The following is a 21923-nucleotide window of genomic DNA, read 5'->3' as shown; positions in this document are numbered from 1 at the left end:
CACCTACTCTGCAAAGCCAGGCCATATCTAGAGTCCTATGATCAGTTTTGAGTGCCTCATCTTAGGAAAAATTAATGAACAGGAGCATGTCCAAAACAGACCAGGATAGGTGAAGGGAATAAAACCCAAAAGCTATGTCACGCAAGGTGTGATAAAAAGAACTAAGGGAAGCCATGTTCACTGTCTTCATATTTCCATGTTATTAATATTGAAAACATCTAGAAACTCCTCAAAGTACAGAGACTGCCTAAGAAGAGCCTGAGAGAAGAAAATGTTAGACTACAGGCTGGCTCTTTGGCAGAAAAAACTTTAAATAAGTTTTATTATATTATTTCCAAAGACCATCCAACAAAAAGGGGATGAAATGATCAGAGAGTCAGCTCAGGATCCATGGATATTCCTGGAGGGTTATGTAAGCAGGAAACCATAGGCTCTCATAGTTCCTCAGCCCCTAATACACTGGCACTTCCTCCTGCATCACTGCCCAATTCTCTCCCTTCATCCTCCTCTATCCTGCAGATGCCCCTGCTTCCCCTGTGTGATGTTGTGATTAAGCACAAGGCTGTGGTATTAGACTACATGGAGTCAAATTTCAGCTCTACAAAATAACCATGTGTGTGACCTTGGGTAAGCAAATTTAATATCTCTTGTGCCTCAGTTTCCTCACCTGTTAAAGAATAATAATGGTATAGAGTGTGTGAACTGTTCGGTTTAAAAGAAATAGTATATAAGGTGGTTAGGAAAATGCCTGGTATATAATAAATGCTCAATAATTGTTAACTGTTATAATTACAAAGCCACAATAGTCATATTGTATAATGAATGGCAAGGAAACCCAGACTCAGGAGTCAGATCACCTGTGCTTGTATCCTGGCTCCACTAAATATGATAACATTTGGCAATTTTTAAAACAGCCATGATACACCAAGAGGTCACCTGTTCAATTCCCAGTCAGGGCAGATGCCTGGGTTGCAGGTTGGATCCCCAGTTGGCAGGGGGGTGGGGGGTGGTGGTGGGGAAGAGACATGTGGGAGTCAGCTGATTGATGTTTCTCTCTCTCCCTTTCACTTCATCTCTCTAAAATCAATACAAAATTAAATGAAAAACAAAAATACAGCCATGGCTTGAGAACCAGTGTCATCCCAAAAGATTCAGTTAAAAAAAACAAGATGAAACAGCCTATTGCCTCAATTTCATCATCTGTAAGATAAGAAAAATAGTAATGCCTACCTTTTAAAATCACTGTGAGAATTTTATGAGACAATCCATTTTAAGTACAATGAAGTCTTTCTCTACTGGACTCATTTTTTTTTTTTTAAAAAAAATATGTCCTTTTATTGTTTTTAGAGAGAAAGGGAGAGAGAGAAACATTGATGAGAGAAAAACATCAACATCCATCAGCTGCCTCCTGCATGCCCCCTGCTGGGGATCTAGTCCCCAGCCTGGGGATGTGCCCTGACCAGGAATCAAACCTGGTGACTTCCTGGTGCATGGGTTGATGCTCAACTACTGAGCCACACTGGAGGGTCTGGACTTACTCTTTTGAAACCTAGCACATGCCTTCTGCCAGGTATCAACAAAAGAATGTCCAAACCCATAGGAAAGTTTTATAAGAGTTATTTGAGCTACAATTTTGAGGACATGAGCAGAAGCAAGATGTCAATGGATTGAGAAAATGCTCCAGAGAATGGCAGTTTTGCATTCCTTTTTATGCATTTAGAATCAAAGGAGAGAACTTAAGGAAGGTACATGAAATCCATTGGTGGTTGATAAGGAGGTGGGAGAAAGCAAAGTGGGAAAATCTCTAGGATTGGATAAAAAGAAAAATGGAGATTCCAGCCAGATGAGCATCAACCTAGGAACAAAGAGGTCACAGTTCAATTCCCAGTCAGGGCACATCCCCAGGCTAGGGGCTCAATCCCCAGTGGGGGGCTACAAGAGGCAGCCAATCATGATTTTCTCTCATCATTGATATTTCTATCTCTCTCTACCTCTCCTTTTCTCTCTAAAATCAATAAAAATAATTTTTTAAAAAAGCTAAATGGAGAAACATATACTTCTTTTACATTTGGTGGTTACAGGATAGTTAATTAACATTTATAGCACATAGAGATGGTATTTAGGGAACAAGATAACAATTAAGTCTGTTCATGCTCTAGTGGTCTTGTGCTCTGGTAGTTGTGGCTGTGACTTCAAGGCATCTAGAAAAGAAAATTATTCTGATATTTCACATGTATGTTATCCTAGATGCAGAAGAACAATGGACAGGGCTTGCTTAAATTAAAGATTGACCTTTACTGAGGAAGCTATATGTCTGGGACATGACTACTCCCCATGACCTGCTCAGTTAGGAACTTTTTTTTTCCAACAGCAAAACACCACATTGATGCTTTTAATAAAAGGTCAATACTCAAATAATCTAATAAACACATATATAACAAAAGTGAAAAAAGTAGCTATGATGAGATGATGTTCTTCCCCAAAGCTCTGTCCTGTAAAGCAATCTAGGAGTCTGAGCCAAAGAAGCACTGCCATTTTGTTCATTCCTCTACCCACTGATACTTCCTTTGACCCACCTTCATACCCAGCTAACTCCAGTAATCCCTCTAGGGAAGGTTCTATGTTAGCCCTGGGACTTGCCGGTGCCTCAGTAAACAGACTGAAATGTTTAAAGTTGCAGTGCCTTTAGTCTTCTGGATAAAGAATGATGTTGGTACTGACTGGTTAAGGATATCTGTGCTGGAGGCAGTCACTGTAGTGTCCCAGCCCTGCGACCACAGACTGCAAAACACCAGCATGTCTGGAAAGATTCCTTGGAAGGCTTAATAGTGACAGATAAAGGGCAGAAACAACTCACGGGACCTAACAGAAGAAAGTGTCACTAAAAACAATTAACTAAGCGTCACTAATAACTAAAGAGTTATTTTCTTGAAACATGGTATTGGCAGAAAGATAAGAAAAGTAAAGTTTCACTCTCCATAAAAGCTTCCTCTGCCTGGCTGGTGTGGCTCAGTGTCAACCCATGAACTAGGAGGTCATAGTTAAATTCCCGGTCAGGTCACATACCTGGGTTGTGAGCTTGATCCCCAGTAGGGGGCGTGCAGGAGGCAGCCAATCCATGATTCTCTCTCATCATTGATGTTTCTATCTCTCTCTCCCTCTTTCTTCCTCTCTGAAATCAATAAAAATATTTTTGTCTATATATATTTAAACTAATAAAAAGGTAATATGCTAATTAGACCAGGTCGACTGGCCATCTTCCAGATGCCCGACTTTCTTCCGGACAAAGCCATAGTGGTGGGGGCTGAGGCAGAGGCAGTTAGGGGCCATCAGGCTGGCAGGGGAGGGCAGTTGGGGGCGACTAGGCCAGCAGAAGAGGGCAGCCAGGGGCAACCAAGCCTGCAGGGAAGGGCAGTTGGGGATGAACTGGTCTGCAGGGGAGGGTAGTTGGGGGTGACCAGGCCTGCAGGGAAGGGCCATTGAGGGTGACCAGGCTGGCGGGGGGGGGGCATTGGGGGCAAACTGGCCGGCAGGGAGGACCATTGGGGTCGACCAAGCTGGCAGGGGAGGGCCGTTGAGCGTGACCAGGCTGGCAGGGGAGGGCCGTTGGGGGTGACCAGGTTGGCAGGGGAGGGCATTTGTGGGCATTAGGCAGGCAGGCAGGTGAGTGGTTAGAAGCCAGTGGTCCTGGATTGCAAGAGGATGGCAGGGGAGGGCAGTTGTGGGCATTAGGCAGGCAGGCGGGTGAGTGGTTAGAAGCCAGTGGTCCTGGATTGCAAGAGGATCGGGCTTAAACTGGCAGTTGGACAGCCCCTGAGGGGTCCTGGATTGGAGAGGGTGCAGGCTGGGCTGAGGGACACCCTCCCATGCACAAATTTCATGCACTGGGCCTCTAATGTGTGTGTGTGTGTGTGTGTGTGTGTATTTGATAAGGATTTTTAAAATGTTTTTTATTTTTTATTTTTGAATTAGAGTTGAGGTACAGTATAGTTTCAGGTGCATAACCCAGTGATTGGACATTTATATAACTTACAAAGTGGTCATCCCGATAAATCTTGTACCATCTAACACCATACATAGTTATTATAATGCTAGAAGCCCAGTGCACAAAATTCATGCATGAGTAGGGTTCCTAGCGCTAACCAGCTGCTGGCCGGGGCCTTCCTTCTTTCCGTGTCACCCCGTGGTGGTCAGCACATGTCATAGGGAGCAATCGAACTCCTGGTCAGTCGAACTCCCAAGGGGACACTTTGCATATTAGGCTTTTATATATATATAAATTATTGACTATGTTTCCTATGCTGTACTTTATATCCCCATGACTATTCTGTACCCGTTATTTTGTACTTTTTAAAAATTCTTATTGTTGAAAGTATTACATATGTCCCTTCATTTTTTAAAAACATCTTCCTCCTCTTGGCTTTGCCTGCCCTGTACTTTCTACTCTTTTTGCTCCAGGAATTCTAATGGCTAGGTGAGCACAGTCTGGGGCAGATGCTAGCCACCTTGAACAGCACCTAGAGCAGTGATGGCGAACCTATGACACGCTTGTCACAGGTGACATGCAAACTCATTTTTTTGATTGATGTTTCTTTGTTAAATAGCATTTAAATATATAAAATAAATATCAAAAATATAAGTCTTTGTTTTACTATGGTTGCAAATATCAAAAAATTTCTTTTTTAAAAATATATTTTATTGATTTTTCACAGAGAGGAAAGGAGAGGGATAAAGAGTTAGAAATATCAATGAGAGAGAAACATCAATCAGCTGCCTCTTGCACACCTCCTACTGGGGATGTGCCCGCAACCAAGGTACATGCCCTTGGCCGGAATCGAACCTGGGACCTTTCAGTCTGCAGGCCGACGCTCTATCCACTGAGCCAAACCGGTTAGGGCTCAAAAAATTTCTATATGTCACACGGCACCAGAGTTAAGTGAGGGTTTTTCAAAATGCTGACACGCCGAGCTCAAAAGGTTCCCCATCACTGACCTAGAGGATGATTTGGGTATATGAGGTTACTCACTCTTAAACAATTTCACTCAAAGAAACTTAAAGCTATAATTGCAGCCATAAAGGTGAACATATATCCAATTATTCTGTCAAATAAGAGGTAGAGAAGATGGAAATGGGTAGCAATGTTTCCAGGGACCACTTAAAGGAATGCATTAAAAGGAGATCCTGGAAGCCATTTAGTAAGTATAACAAAGTCACAAAATACAGGGTGTCCTCCAAAAATGTATGCACACTTTAACAGCTGATAGCTCAATTTTAAAAATGAAATGTATTTTAATAAACAAATTATAATTATTCAAAGCGTGTATATACATTTTTTTTCTGGGACACAGCCAGACGTAGTCAGTGACATAGCATTTAACCAATCCTAAAATTAGTAACTGTTGTTCAGATAAATCTTACTACAATCTGATTGCAATTAACTCTACCTAAGAGTAAAATAAAACCACGAATATTGCTGCATGTAAAAAACAAAACAAAACAAAACAAAGGGAGAGAGAATCTAACACAGCCAGATCACTCAGACTTGGAGTGATATCATTGGTGGGCCACTGGGGAAGAGGTAAGTCTGCAGAGAAACCAGGTAATAGTGTTTTGAACATTTCCCCTTAAATTAGTCCAGTTAGGAATTTTTATGTTCTGACCATCCTGTGGTTACTTTTGGTTATTGAGCTTGTCAGGTTTAGTATATGGCCTCTTTTTTGTTCATACAGGTATACAGGGAAGGGAAGAGCTGCTGGATATTTTCTATCTCCTGGCCTGATTATTGCTATTGCATGGGCTGAACAATTTCATCCTCACTTTTCAGAATTTAGGGCAGCCAACTTGCTCCCTCAATAAAAAGGGGTGCTTTAGTGCTGGTCATTGTTCCTTTTTTTTTTTTTTAACAAGGTACTTAGTTTGTAATTAGACATTTATGAGCATGATTATTTGATTATTGTGCCCAAAGCACTGGAACTGGCCATGTAATGGATGAAATAGAGCATTGGTTCCCTCCAAGCCCTCAGTGAACCAGAAGTTGGTTCACTGTTCAAAAGATGGTCACAGTGTCCTTGAGGTGGAACAGGAATGGGACATGCAGGGGAAGGACCCCTCCACTTGACCCTAGTCCTGGCTTTCATTAGGGAGATGGAGGCCAGAGTGTCTGAAAGAGCGCTGCTTCCTTCCCTTAATTCTGCACGGAATCAGCGTCTGCCAAAGTGATTAAGCGAAGAAAAGTCTCAAAGCTAGGGGGCGGAAGGAAGCCTTAGCGGGAGCCCTTCCCTAAGCTCCCTTCCGCGGCTCCGAATAGAGTCCTCTCAGCCGCCAGACGGCGCAGCGCACAGAGCCTTAGACTCTATGGTCGCTCCCATGAGGAAGCGCGACCAGGAACCTCCTATATACTTCCGTTTCCGGCCTATCATCTTCCTTTCCCTGCTGATAGCTCTCGCAGACATGGTAGGACTTTGGGGTCGGGCCGGGAAACATCCAGTTTAATCTTCTCTCCCCCAGCAAAAGTTCCATCCCGGGGTAGGTCCAGGCCTCTGTGTGGACTCGTATCAAAGAAACCCAATGTTGCCGGGATCGATTCCGAAGGGACCTGGCTTTGGGGCCAGGAATTGAAATGACGGCATCAAAGAAGTAGACTTAGTGGGAGGTGGCATGAATATGGTCTCTTTCCACTTTGGGGCTCGTGAGAGGCAGCAGCTGTACGTGAAGTACATGGGACTGGACCACCTTCTAGTGAGTGGTGTGTTAGCCAGGAATTTGAGAGTCGAGTCCTCGTAGGCTGCCTTAGTGTGAACTGGGTCGCCATTGTGCCATTGGCATCTGATAACACTGCACGTTCTGGACGGTTTATTTACTAGGTGAACGTTCCTAAAACCCGCCGAACTTTCTGTAAGAAGTGTGGCAAGCATCAACCCCACAAAGTAACACAGTACAAGAAGGGCAAGGATTCTCTGTATGCACAGGGTAAGATGGTCTTTTGCATGGGATTTGGTTTGAATGTGGCATTTGTGTAGACCCCCCCTCTCCCCACCGCTTCGGCATTTATATTTCTTTTTGAAAACCCAAGATAAAGCCGTAAGACTTTCATGTGACTGTTGTGATTTATTAACTTTGGCATACTGTAACAACTTCTCTCAGGAAAGCGGCGTTATGACAGGAAGCAAAGTGGCTACGGTGGGCAGACTAAGCCAATTTTCCGAAAAAAGGTGAGTAGTAATTACTATTGGATATATTACCCACTGACTCTAGTAAAGACCTTGCATTTGTTGTTAGCCCACACACCTCTACAATATAGGTATATGTTTTCATAGTTTCAGCGAAGTTATCTCAGTCAGTAGACAGTGGAGCTGGGAGTGCAACAACTTAAGGTTTGTCTACAATACTGTGCCATTGCAATATATATATATTATTTTCTGATTCGAGAGTGAGATAGGGAAACATCTATTTTTTCCACTTTAGCATCCATTGGTTGATTTTTAAAAATATATATTTTGCTCTAGCTGGTTTGGTACAGTGGATAGAACGTTAGCATGTGGACAGAAGGCTTCTGGGTTCGATTCCAGGCTCCTTTCCAGCCCAAGTCCTGGTCGAGCGAATACATATGTGTTTCTCTCACATCAATGTTTCTCTGTCTTTCCCTCTCCCACTCTCTAAAAAAAAACAACAAACCCAATGGAAAAATATCTTTGGGTGAGGATTAAGAAACAAAACTATATTTTTATTGATTTCAGAGAGGAAGGGAGAGGGAGAGAGCGATAGAAACATCAATGTAAGAGAATCATTGATTGGCTGCCTCCTGCGTGCCCCCTACTGCGGATAAACCCACAACCCGGGCATGTGCCCTTGACCAGAATCAGCCCAGGACCGATGGTCTAGCCACTGAGCCAAACCAGCCAGGGCCAATGGTTGATTTTTATCTGTCATCAGTCCTAGTGAAGCCTCAGTTCTTGCTGGCAGTAAGAATGTTCTTTTGCTTCTCGGTCCAGAAGCCTGCAATGTGTCTGCTATCTATCTCATGAAGTCATAAGCCTCCTTAAATCGCCATTCAGACCTCCCACTGCATTCTCAGGCTGAATGTGTTTGTTTTTCCTCCAGGTGATTTGGCTATTCCTTAAAGTACACACAGTGCCTAGAAGAGCATTCCCATGAACAATGTTTGCTTTAGCACTTTGCTCTTCCGTTTTGCCTGGTTCCAGAGTATTAAGGAATGACTTAGTGTTCATTTAGGTGCAGTAAATGATTTTTGATAGCAAAGTGATAAAAGGAATGATTACCATTTCACATTTAGGTAACTTGATTAGAAGATGGGGAGGTTCTAGCTAGGTTTTGGATTTGAGAACTGCAAAACTAGCAGCAGAATTCTGACTACAGGAGCAGGCTTAAAAAGTTGAGTGTTTATGTGGAGTGTACCTTAAGTTAAATAACAGTTGAATGCACAAATTTCTTACATAACAGTTCTTAATCCTATTTAAGAATTGCAAAAGTATTTTTTATTTAATAGTGCATGAATTTGGATGACCCATTTTTGATTGTTCAGAATATTTAACTGTAAAGCTGCTGAACAGCCACAAGTTCAAGGTGGCATGAGTGCCTCTTTGATAAGAACTCCTCTAAGATGCCTGATGTGAATGGAGAACTTGATGGCAATTAGATAACCTTCCACCTTTGCTATTACATTTTATCTTAAATCTGTTGGTTTTCACATTTATGTTTTCTCTCTACAGCCCAAGACAAATTAAGGTAGTTAACCCGATGCATAGTTTTGAAGAAACATTTTTTTGCAGTGATTTATGAGTAGTATCACTTAATTTCTTTTCCAGGCTAAGACTACAAAGAAGATTGTGCTGAGGCTTGAATGTGTTGAGCCTAACTGTAGATCTAAGAGAATGCTGGCTATTAAGAGATGCAAGCATTTTGAATTGGGAGGAGATAAGAAGAGAAAGGTAATACAATTTGGGATGGGAGGTGCAATCTTTTTTATATACCTTCATTATATTTGGAGAGGTGAGTATTTCTGCCCACTCTGTGGCATCAAGATCAGGGGCACTCCTTTCAAAATACTTGATCCATAGCTGAAGGTGTAAGGTTTTTGGTATTTGGCAGAAAGGGAGAATGAAATTTACATGAATTTTAAAAAATATTCTTTAAATTGATTTCAAAGGGGAAGGAAGAGAGAGAAATATCAATGATGAGAATCTTGATTGACTGCCTCCTGCAAGGGGGCTGAGCCTGCAACCCAGGCATGTACCCTGACTGGAATTGAACCACTGAGCCACACCAGAGCGGGGAGGGGGAGAATGAGAATTATCAGGAGGAGACACTTGATGGAACAGAGGTTCTTTGCAAGAGAAAAACTCACTTTTTCCCCCCTTTTCTATTGCAGGGTCAAGTGATCCAGTTCTAATCTTCATATTTTGTTTGATTATATGACAATAAAATCATGGTATGTTCAATTCATGTGGTTGCAATTGTTCTATTTGGGAAGGAAGTAAATTAGTGTCCCATAAGGGGAAATTCAAGCTTAATGGTTTTGGGTACTTAGCTCATTTTGGACTGAATTTGGTTGAACTCAAATCAGATGTTGTGATGGCACTTTAGTCACTTGGGGCTTCATGGGATCCCTTTTGCTGTTATGAAGTAAGAATTATTGGTATCCATAGTGAATGTTAAGCTTACCAAGAGTAAAATAATTTGTCTCATACCTTTGAGTTCAATCATTTTTTTTTTAATCCTTGGATGTTTTTATTGATTTTTTTTTTTTCAGAGGAAAAACACTGGTTGCTTCCTGTACAGAATTTGGGCCCTGTTCTCTAGGCATTACATGTCTTCAGACTACTAGTACCATCCAAATGTTTTAATACACCCACTCCCCCTTAAACTTTTTTAAAAGATACATTTTTGTTGACTTCAGAGAGGGAAAGGGAGAGATGGAAACATCAATGATGAATCATTGATCAGTCCCTCCTGCATGCCCCCACAGGATTGAGCCTGCAAACCAGGCTATGGCCTAACCAGGAATCAAACCTTGACCTCCTGGTTCATAGGTCAAGGTTCAATCATTGAGCCATGCTGGCTGCCCCCCAACCCCCGATCTCAAATTTATACAAATTCTTTTCTTGATTCAAAGGACAATATTTCTAGTGAATTAAAATCCTAAATGGAACCTAGCAGTGATAATCCATTTTTAAAAATGCCTAACTATTTCAAATTCAAATCCCTTTCATCTTTGTGTACTATTATATTACGGAGATTCAGCTCTTAGTAATAAAGGATATCCAGAGACAAGCATTGCTCAAACCTCAGAGGGAAGGTAGGGGAGGGTGGGGTTAAGGGGGAGAGATCAACCAAAGGACTTGTATGCATGCATATAAGCCTAACCAATGGACACAGACACCAGGGGGTGAGGGCATGGGGGGGTGTGGGGGGGCAATGGGAGGATAACACATGTAATACCTTAAGAATAAAGGATACATCTTACTGAGTTTTGTGCGGTAAAACTGGATGACGAAGTAAATATGCTACCTACTTTGGTAACTGGAAGGGCATCTCAGATGGAACAATTTGCTTCCAAATTTATATTTTTTGAGATATTTTTATTGATTTCAGAGAGGAAGGGAGAGGGGGATAGAAACATCAATGATGAATCACTGATAAGCTGCCTCCTACACAAACCCTACTGGGCATTGAGCCTGCAACCCAGGCATGTGCCCTTGACCAGAATCAAACCAGGGACCCTTCAGTCCCCAGGCCACACTCAATCCACTGAGCCAAACCGGCTAGGGCTGCTTCCAAATTTATGTATCTGTATGACTAAGTCATGGTTCACCAATTTCATTGCAGTTTTTATCAGCTGACTGATTAGACTTCCAATTTTTTTTTTTAATCCTCACCTGAGGATATGTTCACTGATCCTAGAGAGAAAAAGACGTGACAGAACATCAATTGTTCACAGTCTGTATGTGCCTGACCGGTAATCGAACCAGCAACCTCGGGATGTGGGACCATGCTCCAACTGAGCAATTGGCCAGGACAGTCTTCCAACTTTAATCACTGGGCGGGCAAAGGAATTGTTAAAACATACTTTAGGTCTTTTGCACCGTTGGTTTCTGTAGTGAAATTTTTTACCTGGGCATGTGCCTTGACCAGGAATCCAACCGGCAACCTTTTGGTGCATGGGAGGATGCCCAGCCAACTCAGCCACACTGGCCAGGGCTGTAGTGAAATTTTATTCAGGGAAATAAAAGAATAGTTGAAGTGAGAATGGGAGAAAAGTACAAGTGTGGTTGTCATTGGCAACAAAATACGATTTTTTAAGGAAGCTTTTTTTGCCCTGGCAGGGTAGCTCAGTTGGCTAGAGCAGCGGCTCTCAACCTGTGGGTCGCGACCACTTTGGGGGTCTAACGACCTTTTCACAGGGGTCGCCTAAGACCATCAGAAAACACATATATAATTACATATTGTTTTTGTGATTAATCACTATGCTTTAATTATGTTCAATTTGTAACAATGAAATTGGGGGTCACCACAACATGAGGAACTGTATTAAAGGGTTGCGGCATTAGGAAGGTTGAGAACCACTGGGCTAGAGCATCATCCAGGTAAGCCAAGGTTGTGGGTTGGATCCCCATCAGGGCACATGACCAGAATCAACCAATGAATGCATGATTGAGTGGAACAACAACTTGTTTCTCTTTCTATCCCTCTAAGAAAAATCAATACAAGAGTTTTTAAGGAAGCTTTTAAAATGTAGTCTGGCTTATTTTTAGCTGAAGCAAAACAGTGCCTGTGGGATTTATTCGAGTTTTTACAAATGAAGTCCATTCATAAAACCCAAGTTTTGTCTTCACAGGAAGGAGCTCTGTGATATGACAAGCAGGATTACAGGCCACTCCTTGACCCAGGGAAGCAAGACTGATGGTGTAAGAACGAGGTCCACCAATCTCCTGCAGGTTTACCACAGCCACCGCCCAGGCTAACTCCGAGAGAGGGCGTTCCCATACCTCAATGTTGTCTTCCTGAAAAGCAAGTCAAGAAAATAGGTGTGATAGCTTGGTAACTAGCAGTAAGCTGCCTTGTAGCATTCAGTCTTATTGTCCAAACTACCAAACACTTCTAGGAAAAATTAAAGTTATCTTGTAGCATGTTTGGGAACTAAAGTAATGATTGTAGCAAAAAAGCTTCATTACTGATCATAGTGAGATTAAAAAATATATTCTCAAAAGATCAGTGCATATCTTAATATATAATAGATTTAGGCCCAAGACAAACTTGGCATTTGAATATAAAGCCATCTTAAATACATAACCCAAACAAACATTTGGATGAATTTTATTGTTTTTTTAATCCTCACCCGAGGATATTTTTCCATTGATTTCCAGAGAGCGTGGAAAAGAGTGGGAAAGACAGAAAAATATCAATGTGAGAGAAACACATCGATTGGTTGCCTCCAGCACACACCTGACCAGGGCCTGGGCTGGGGAGGTGCCTGCAATCGGGGTACATACCCTTGACCTGAAACGAACCCGGGACCCTTTGGTCCACAGGCCAACACTGGGCCAAATTGGGCAGGGCCATTTGGATGAATTTTAAACTAGAAGGCAGGAGAACATGTTCTTGGCTAATTCCTATTTTCTTCCAGAGAACATTTACTATACCTTTCTAAGTAGGTACCCCTGCTTGCCCAAGGGGTCCTGGTTGATGGCAATTACATCCTTATTCTGTAGGAGAGTTTTGGCTTGAAGGCTGATGTGTCGGAGGTCATTGGACATGAATAATGGAGCTGCCATGATAGCCCAGAGGGCCATCTGAGTTATCTGCTGATCCCAGCTGAGGCCAAAGTTGCCAATCACTAACTGGGACAAAGAGTGAAATTAGAATTCATATGAGAAAAGACAAACATTCTTAAAGTTATCTAGACACAGAAACCACTTTCCATGGCACCCTGCTTTGAGTACTCTCACATAAACGCTGCTCCAAGGAACTTTTCAATTTACCTTGAATGTCAAGTAGGAAACAGGCCCACTGCAAAGGGTTTGAACACAGACAGCTCAGGTTCTTACCATATCTGGGTCATTCCAACCTCCAGGTCCTGCAGCACTAACAACTGTCCGCTGGTTAGAAGAGGTCCAGTCCAAAATACTCTTTACACTTTGCCAAGAATCATAAATGTCTCCAAAATTTCTCCAGTGATTGCAGTACTGTCGGATTTCTGTATAATTGGGCTATGAAAACAGAGATACTGTAACTCTTCTGTTTACTTTCTACTAATATTCTTGCGAGATGAAAATAGTCAAGTTTAAAGGAAGAACTTGTAGCCTTCTCTTTAGTTTATAGCTTAAAAGTCTCCATTGAGGAGAGCTAAATTCTTATTATAATGGAACTTCATTGTAAAATTTTGTTTCAGAATTAGGCCATATAACTTAAAATTTCTACTTAAAATGGCATAAAAAATAATTATGCTGGAAATTTACCAATGGTAACTAAGTACTGGGATTATGGAGGATTTTTTTTATACCTCACTACTTTGAAACTTCTAAAATGAACATGTACTGTATTACTTTTAAAATCACAAATAACAAATGACTTAATAAGTAAAATCAGCTGAAAAATTACATAGAACTCATCAAACATAAGAATCTGAATCCTAGGCATATACTTTGTTAACAGAACAAATACAAGTTTGTAAATAGGCACATGGGATATCCAAGGTTTAAGATGTTGAGAGAAAGGTAAAGATTATTTTAGAGATTAGAAAGAAATAATAGCCCTGGCCAGGTTGGCTCAGTGGATACAGCAGCGGCCTGAGGACTGAAGAGTCCCGGGTTCCACTGTGGTTGTGGGCTTGATCCCTGGCCCTGGTCAGGGTGCATGCAGGAGGCAACCAATGGATGTGTCTCTCTCACATCAATGTTTCTCTGTCTCTCCCCTCCCTTCCACTCTCTCTAAAAATCAATGGAAAAATGTCATTGGGTGAAGATTAATAACAAAAAAAAGAAATAACAGGGATTCATTCTATAATTATTCAACACTTACCATATGCTAGTGATAAAGTCCGACAATGTCCCTGCCCTCCTAGAGCTTATATTCTAGTGGGGAGACAGACAGTAAGTCAGTTAACATATAATTCTATATAGTGCTAAGGTCTTTGATGAAAACTAAATAGGTTAATGTGATAAAGAATGAATGGATAGAGCACTTTTTAAAAAATATATTTTTTTATTGATTTCAGAGAGGGAGAGATGGAAAGATCAATGAGAGAGAATCACTGATGAACTGCCCCCTGCATCCCCCACACTGGGGATTAAGCCCAAAACCCAGGCATATGCCCTGACTGGGAGTTGAATCACAACCTCCTGGTTCATAGGTTGATGGTCAACCACTGAGCCACACTGGCTGGGTTAGAGCACTATTTTTTATAAATATATTTTAAAAGTCCTTGCCTGAGAGTATGTTTTAATTTTAGAGAGAGGAAGGGATGGGGGGTGGAGACGGGTTTGGTGGGGGGAGAAATTGGTTGCCTCCCGTGGTGCGGGGATCAAACACGCAACCTGTGTATGTGCCCTGACTAGGAATCAAACCTGCAACCTTTTGGTGTATGGGACGATGCTCCAACCAACTGAGCCACCTGACCAGGGCAGGATAGAACACTATTTTAGAGTAGTTAGAGAAGATCAGTCTAGTGTGTGGTATCTGGTCTGAGACCTCAATGTTAAGAAGGAGCTCAGAAATCTTGGGGAAGAAAACAATAAGCAGTAGGTCCCAAGGCAGCAATAGGCTTGGAGTGTTTGGGGGAAAGAACACCAGTGCAATGAGGGCGAGTGATGGGGAATGGGGTTGGAGAGATAGTCCAGGGCCAGATCAGTGGGGTTTGATTGTATTCCAAGTGAAATGGGAAGCCCGTTAAGCATTTTAAACAGGGGAGTGATGTGATTCCACTTACACTTTAACAAGGACTCTCTGGTGCTGCTGGAAAAATTGTTGGGGGTAGGTGGAGATGGTAGGATGAGACTGTTAAGTAAGGTGGGACTTTGAAGGAGACCTTTGTTCTCAAGTCCTGAAAATCTATCACCAAGGCTCTATTGAATTCTGGAGTCACTAGCTCACCTTCTTAAAGGGCCACATATAAAGGGGCCACTCACAGGAGTACACAATGCTTCTGCCAGTCTTGTTCAGGGACAAGGACATGTGCTTATAACCTGAATGAGAGAACAATGGGTAAAATAAGGGGACAAAAGGGACTTTCAACGGGGTCTGCCCTGAAGGGCCACGCTTATATTTTTAAACCAGCAGCAGAGACAAGTAGCTGCTCTGTGTTGAAATTGTGTGTAATACCTCCCAGACTGCTGGGATTGTTCTGAGGACATAGTGTGGGATGGTGCATATATTGAGGAAAGGCAGGCATGAAGATGCCCCTTTCTCTGTGGCTGTTTGACATTCTAGATGCTTTCTCAAATTATGTTATGGAGAGTTAGAATTACTATTTGTAATTAACTCAGAGCCCTCTTCAATTAAAAGTGCACAGTATGAGCTGTGATTAAGTAAGCATGGATTTTATATTGCATGAATGAATGAGTGCATGGACAAACTGAAAGAAGAGAAGAGGTAGGAGCTCTGGCATATTGAGAATAATTATTTTTCCAGTATTGTGACTGGGTACTTAAAATGGGAAGATTAGTTCTGTGGATACCCAGTTACCTTGGCCTCAAAGTTCTTCTCTTTGCTCATGCTAAATCTCTTGAATGAAACATACCATCTGCCAACTGTTCCAGAGTGTCACAGTGACAACCATCAAATTTTAGCAGATCTACTCCCCAGTCGGCAAAGGTTTCGGCATCAATGTCATAGTGTCCCAAACTCCCAGGGTAGCCTGCACAGGTTTTTTTCCCAACGTCTGCATAAATTCCTAGCTTCAGTCCTTTGCTATGGACCTGAAATGAGAGGAAAGAGTCACCACAATAGAAGTGCAATCATGAAGCAGAGAGAACTACTCCATGCTGTGGGAAGAGACACATACACTTCACCAGGTACTGGGGGCATTTTTTCCACAAGTCCCCAAAATTATCTAGATGAGTTTATTGGGAGACAAAGAGCAACTTCTCCAATTCTGCTGAGTTCAAACTCACATGTAAGCTATAGCATAGAACTGAAGAGAAAGTTATCAGCCACTCTAATCTTTCTCGGATGGAAACCTAAAAGTTACCTTTCCAGGGCAATGATATCTGGACAGTCTCTCCTTGAGCAAACCTTAGTTAGGTTCCTCTAAGCTCTCTTCTCAAGTAGGCCTTAACTTAGTCATTCAGCGTCCACTTTTAGCAAGAATCCTGCTAAGTCTTCCTCTTTTTAAAAAATTTTTAAAAATATATATTTTGATATTTTTACAGAGAGGAAGGGAGAGGGATAGAGAGCCAGAAACATCGATAAGAGAGAAACATGGATTAGCTGCCTCCTGCACACCCCCTACTGGGGATGTGCCCACAACCAAGGTACATGCCCTTGACCGGAATCGAACCTGGGACCCTCGAGTCCGCAGGCCGACGCTCTATCCACTGAGCCAAACCGGTTAGGGCCTTTCCTCCTACTCTTGATATATTATCAAGTTCCTCATCTTCCACCCTTGATGTGTAAGTCCTTGGCCTGTCTTTAGCAAGAATCCTCCTCCCCTTAGTAATTTTCCATCCAATCATCCTCCCAATCTACTTGTTGGCTACAAATCCCCACTTGTCTTTGTTATATTCAGAATTGAGCTCAGCTCCTTCCCTTACTACAACAGTACTAAAGAAAATGTCTTCATTGTCTTTAACTGTTTGGCTCTATTACCCTTAAAAATCTTTAGCAAGTATTCCTCCTATCTTCTAAAATTCTAGTTTATAGTACAACTGCAGCACTGCTCAAAGTTTACATGGAAATATAAGCACACATATGTCAAGAACCAAGTTCCTTTTTCTTCCCAGAGAATTTGGCTGTTTCAGCAAAAGGAGAAATTACTCAAGATGGGCCTCAAGAAGTGTTGCAAAATACATGTCTGCTGACAGATGAAAATTCCACCTGATAAGCCTTACAATTCAATCTTCAGATAACGGCAGCTATTTTATTCTCTAAGTGTTTTTAAACAAGTTTCCATACAGAAGTATTTGGTCTCCTGAATGAAAAAGAAAATTATCTATAAACTCACATAATTAGATAGATGGCGGATCCCACTAGGAAAGCGTTTAGGGTCTGCCTGAAGTCTGCCTTTTGAGTCTCTTTGGGGAGCCATCCAACAGTCGTCAATGCAGAGATACTCATATCCTACTTCCTTCCAGCCATCTGAGTCCATGAGATCTGCCATCTGCATGAAGAGGTTCTCACTGAAAGAGAAATTCCAAGAATCATTACAATTCATTAAACAAATGCTTGGGTACTTCCTATTTGTTAGGTACCTTGGGGCTTTCAATTTTTTTCAACCCAGTAATGGGTAGTAATCACAACCAAAGCAAGTTAAGTTAAATGGATTGAGCCCTTTTTCTTCTCCTTGCCCCCACTCTTAATACTTGTACCCTAACCCTGAACAATCAAAATAGGAATGTGCAATGCATGAAATTGAAAAGGTTATTAGAAACTAAAAAGTTATATTTGATAAATGTTAAAACCAACATACAGCAAGAACCACCATATTTACCACATATGATAGACAAAAACAAAATATCCCAAATGCAAAAAACATTCCAATTGAAAAATAGGGAACACAAATAGGCATAATCAACAGCTTCCTTAGCTATCAACAATAACCTAGTTGGAGAAAAAGATAGCATTGATAAGAGCAACCTAAAAAACTACAGGAAAACCTAAAATACCTGGGAATAAAGTTAAGATATAATTTTGCTCTTGGATAAGAAACAATATTAAGAAGAAGCTAATTCTCACTATACTTTATGCATTTTCTTGGTTAATCCTCACCTGAGGGTATATTTTTTTTCCTACTGATTTTTAGAGAGAGTGGAAAGGAGGGAGGGAGAGAGGGAGAGAGAGAGAGAGAGAGAAATATTGAATAGTTGCCTCCTGCATGTGTGCCCAGACTGGGGGTGGGGAGCACACCCGCAACCAAGGTACATGCCCTTGACTGGGAATTGAACCCGAGACCCTTCCATGCCCCAGCTGATGCTTATGAATTTAATAAAACCCTAAACAAATCCCCAAAAAACTTTTTAAGATACTTGGTGACATGTTTTGAAAGGCTCCCCTAAAAGATTAAACATATAATCATTCTGCAAAAAATAAATGAAGCTGGTGTAGTACCAGTAGCATTAGAATACACAGATCAATGGAATAAAAGAGAACATTCAGAAAGAGATCCTTCCAGCCACTGGGTACCATGGAATTTAGTTGATATTAAATATGGTATTCTTTATAGGAGAATAAAGACCAGACACATTAAAGATTTAAATATTTTAAAAATTCATAAACATACTAGTAGAAAATATAGGTGACGATATTATTTTCAGGTTGGAAAGGACTTTCTCAGCATTATGCCAGATCAGAAATAATAAAGGAAAAAATTTATATTTGATATATAAATGTTAAAACCAACATATAGCAAGAACCACCATATTCACAACATATAATAGACAAAAACAAAAGATCATCCCAAATGCAAACAAAAACAATTGAAAAATAAGGAACCGCCATAACCGGTTTGGCTCAGTGGATAGAGCGTCGGCCTGCGGACTGAGAGGTCCCAGGTTCGATTCCGGTCAAGGGCATGTACCTGGGTTGCGGGCACTTCCCCAGTGGCGGATGTGCAGGAGGCAGCTGATCGATGTTTCTCTCTCATCGATGTTTCTGACTATCTCTCTCCCTTCCTCTCTGTAAAAAATCAATAAAATATATTTTAAAAAAAAATTTAAAAAAAAGAAAAAGAAAGGAACTAACACAAGTAGGCACTCTATAAAAGAAACGGTGCCAAGAGCCAATTTAACAAATAAGATGTTTAATTATATTACAAATCAAATAAATGAAAATAAAAACACCTACCTGATTGACAAAGTTTTAAAAGAATGACAAAAATGCAGTGTTGGCCAGGGTGTGGGGAAACAGGCATTCTCATACACTGTTGTTGAGAATGTGCATTTGTAAAACTTTTGGGGAGGACAGTTTGTATGTCACAAAATGAGCATATACTTGGACCCAGTAATTAGACTTCTAAGGAAATAATCAGATGATGTACAATGATGTATATTTTGTTCACAATAATGAAAAATTGAAGAGCCTGAATAGGTATCAACAGGAATTTGCTTAAATAAAATATGTAATATACACACAACTTGCATTTATTAAGTTTTTATTGTATGACAGGCTTACATTTAGGAAGAGTAATTCATTTGCCCAAGGTCATATGGCTAAGTAACAGGAAGCTAGAATTTGAAAGTAGGCAAGCAAAGTTCAGAGCCTTGCTAACAACTCAACATAAACATGATTTCATTTTTATTGAAAATAATGAAGAAAAAAAAAAGAAATCTGTGATTTGTGTTACTAAAAACCTATTCCAAGGCCTTATATTACCATATTAACCATGATTAGTTCTGGGTGGTGGAATAAGGGGACTCTTTATTTTCACTATACTCTTCTTTACTATCTACACTTTTTGCATTGATTATGCATTAATTTTATAATCGGATACAAAAATAAAGACAACCACCACTTAGAAAAAAATTAAAAGAAATATGTGATGGGCACAGTTGCTATACCCTTTACCCCAGGGTCACAATGGACTTTGTCTGAAACTTAGAAGGTCCATTAATTCTGTAATGTTTGACCAATATCCTAATTTTATCTGTAAAGCTGTAAAGACATTCATAGGAATAACTTATATGCCCTGGGATGTTCCATAACTGCTGATTTCAGAGGGGTTTCTGCACCACAGGTGTCTTTAGTATTCTGTTATTAACTATTAAGAACTATTCTGTTATTAACCAGTGTCATCACAACAAACATTAAAAAAGAAACTTATATGACAGATGGGTACTAGACTTACCAGGGTGATCGCTTCGTAAGTTATATAAATGTCTAATCACTATGTTGTACATCTGTAGCTAATCTAATATTGTGTTAACTGTAATTAAAAATTTTAACTAAAACACCCCATTATTTCACAGATCCTTCTGAGTCAACTCTTTGAAGTCAGAGTTGTTATTCCCAATTTACAGACAAGGAATGTGCTGATCAGATAGGTTCAATACTTGTCTAATCCAGGCAGCATTGTTGGGGAAGATCAGCGATAAGATGGTGACCCTCCCAGTGGGACCTGACAATTGTTGACCCCCGCCCCTGTCCTTGGAGCGTGCATTCTGCTTCCCTTCCATGCTCCCAGAAGCTGCCCCAAGGATATAGCCTTGAGAGAAATGTGTTGCTACTATCAGGATGATATCCAGGCATACACGCCCCCCCCACCACCACCACCCCTGGCTTTATTGCGCGTCACAGATGTTGCGTTTTTACAAATTAAAGGCAAAGACCCTCCACCAACAAAAAACATGACTTCCTTTATTGTGATACCTGGAACCGAACCTGAAATATCTCTGAGGTATGCCTGTACCTGACTGAACCCAGCTAAGGCCTCTGTACAAGCCTTTATTTGGCCGGCAGGTGTGGAAAACTATTCCTGTTGCAGCCTCCCGAGAAAAGCTGCATAGGTAAGTTCCCTTGCTCATTAAAACGGCCACTTACTAATCTGGATAGGTCTGCCACTTTCTTGGGTTTCTCCCAGCCCTGCGCTACTGGGGCGGTTTCAGATTACACCCAGGTTGCTTCAGGCCAGTTAGTGAGCCAACAAACCTCAACACTTGGGTTCCATATACAGGCAGACCTCGGAGATACTGCGAATCTGGTTCCAGACCACCGCAATAAAGCAAGTCGTAATATTTTTGCTGGTTGAGGGTCTGGCGTTAAATTTGTAAACAAACAAACAAACAAACAAATCTGTGAAGCGCAATAAAGCAAGGTGCAACAAAGCGAGGTGTGCCTGTACAAAGTTCCTTCAGGTCGACCCTTCAGCCAGAGGCCACACTCAAGGGCGAGAGGGTGGGGAGATCGCAGACTCCACAGGCCCTCTAAACTCCCTCAAGTTACAGTCAAGGAACCCTGTGACCCAAAAGAAGAAGTCCTCTCTCCCACTCACCGCAGCTGTGCTTGCTGCTAGTACCAGCAGAAGCAGATCAGCAGCTCACAAGAAGGGTTTGAACGGAACTGGATGGTAAATGGAGAAAGTCCCTAGCTCGGTAATCCGGCAGAGACTGAAAGGCCAGAGAAGCTAGGGCAGCTGGCCGGGTTCCCACCCCAGGAGGGGTCATAATGAGTATATTTAGGGCTAGTCTCCATTCGGGCCAATTCGCTGCAAATAAAAAAGCAGCAGCAGTAGAGAAGCTCTCCCTCGGGCTCAAATGTTGCCGCTGAGAGCCTCTACCCCTCCAAACACACGGAAAGGCGAAGGGAAGGGTGTACCCAATATCTCTGATACCTGATACAGGAATCCGGCTCCTCTGTGCAGTCAGTGTTGCACATGAAGCGCTCCCAGTGCAGCCAGCCCATGGTGGGGGTCATGGCCAAGCCATTGTCCAGGGCCCAGGCCCCAGGAATCTCCCAGAGAATCAGGACCATTAAGCTAAGCGCCAGCACGCAGTCAGGCGGCTGGAGGCGTCTGCCAGTCAGCCTCATCATCAGTGTAACCATGCAGATCATTTCCGCGGTAAGCTGGGCTTTTAAGTTTAACCTTAGGGGCGGGACAATCACTGGAGAGTTACGTAATGACGTTGTTGTTTCTCAGGCAACTGGGACGGTTATCCCCAGAGGCGAACCAATGATCAGTCACGTAAGACGCACCGCAACCAATCACGCTCTTTCTTCCTTAACATAGGCCCGCCCTATTTCCATATCAGAAGGAAGTG

At 41.7% G+C, this 21923-nt stretch overlaps 2 protein-coding genes across 2 annotated transcripts; one reads left to right on the top strand and one right to left on the bottom strand.

Moving 5' to 3' along the window:
- Positions 1-6299: 6299 nt before the first annotated feature.
- Positions 6300-12148, top strand: LOC118653700 (60S ribosomal protein L36a-like). The gene is made up of 6 exons (XM_036304387.1): positions 6300-6453; positions 6864-6969; positions 7144-7211; positions 8826-8948; positions 9389-9448; positions 11855-12148. The coding sequence occupies exons 1-5, from the start codon at positions 6355-6357 to the stop codon at positions 9407-9409; spliced, it is 417 nt and encodes a 138-aa protein (XP_036160280.1). The 5' UTR covers positions 6300-6354; the 3' UTR covers positions 9410-9448; positions 11855-12148.
- GLA (galactosidase alpha) lies at positions 11591-21732 on the bottom strand. The gene is made up of 7 exons (XM_036304386.1): positions 21497-21732; positions 17177-17351; positions 15755-15932; positions 15109-15200; positions 13065-13226; positions 12660-12857; positions 11591-12020 (listed from the first exon to the last, which is right to left on the bottom strand). The coding sequence occupies exons 1-7, from the start codon at positions 21715-21717 to the stop codon at positions 11745-11747; spliced, it is 1302 nt and encodes a 433-aa protein (XP_036160279.1). The 5' UTR covers positions 21718-21732; the 3' UTR covers positions 11591-11744.
- Between the last annotated feature and the right edge of the window lie 191 nt (positions 21733-21923).

The sequence above is a fragment of the Myotis myotis genome, unplaced genomic scaffold (genome assembly GCF_014108235.1).
Source record: "Myotis myotis isolate mMyoMyo1 unplaced genomic scaffold, mMyoMyo1.p scaffold_m19_p_4, whole genome shotgun sequence".
In the NCBI taxonomy this organism is placed as follows: domain Eukaryota; kingdom Metazoa; phylum Chordata; class Mammalia; order Chiroptera; family Vespertilionidae; genus Myotis; species Myotis myotis.
Note: the sequence above shows the minus strand (reverse complement) of the source record. Positions and strands in the feature narration are given on the sequence as shown.

What these genes read in the sequence shown, in the direction of transcription:
- LOC118653700 (XM_036304387.1), top strand. Translation starts at nt 6,355, where the DNA reads ATGGTCGCTCCCATGAGGAAGCGCGACCAGGAACCTCCTATATACTTC. An exon ending in TGATAGCTCTCGCAGACATG is followed by an intron (nt 6,454 to 6,863) that starts GTAGGACTTTGG and finishes TTTATTTACTAG; the next exon opens with GTGAACGTTCCTAAAACCCG. An exon ending in GGATTCTCTGTATGCACAGG is followed by an intron (nt 6,970 to 7,143) that starts GTAAGATGGTCT and finishes AACTTCTCTCAG; the next exon opens with GAAAGCGGCGTTATGACAGG.
- GLA (XM_036304386.1), bottom strand. Translation starts at nt 21,717, where the DNA reads ATGATCTGCATGGTTACACTGATGATGAGGCTGACTGGCAGACGCCTC. An exon ending in TCCGCCATCTATCTAATTAT is followed by an intron (nt 15,933 to 17,176) that starts GTGAGTTTATAG and finishes CTCTCATTTCAG; the next exon opens with GTCCATAGCAAAGGACTGAA. An exon ending in ATATGTGGCCCTTTAAGAAG is followed by an intron (nt 13,227 to 15,108) that starts GTGAGCTAGTGA and finishes CTGTTTTCATAG; the next exon opens with CCCAATTATACAGAAATCCG.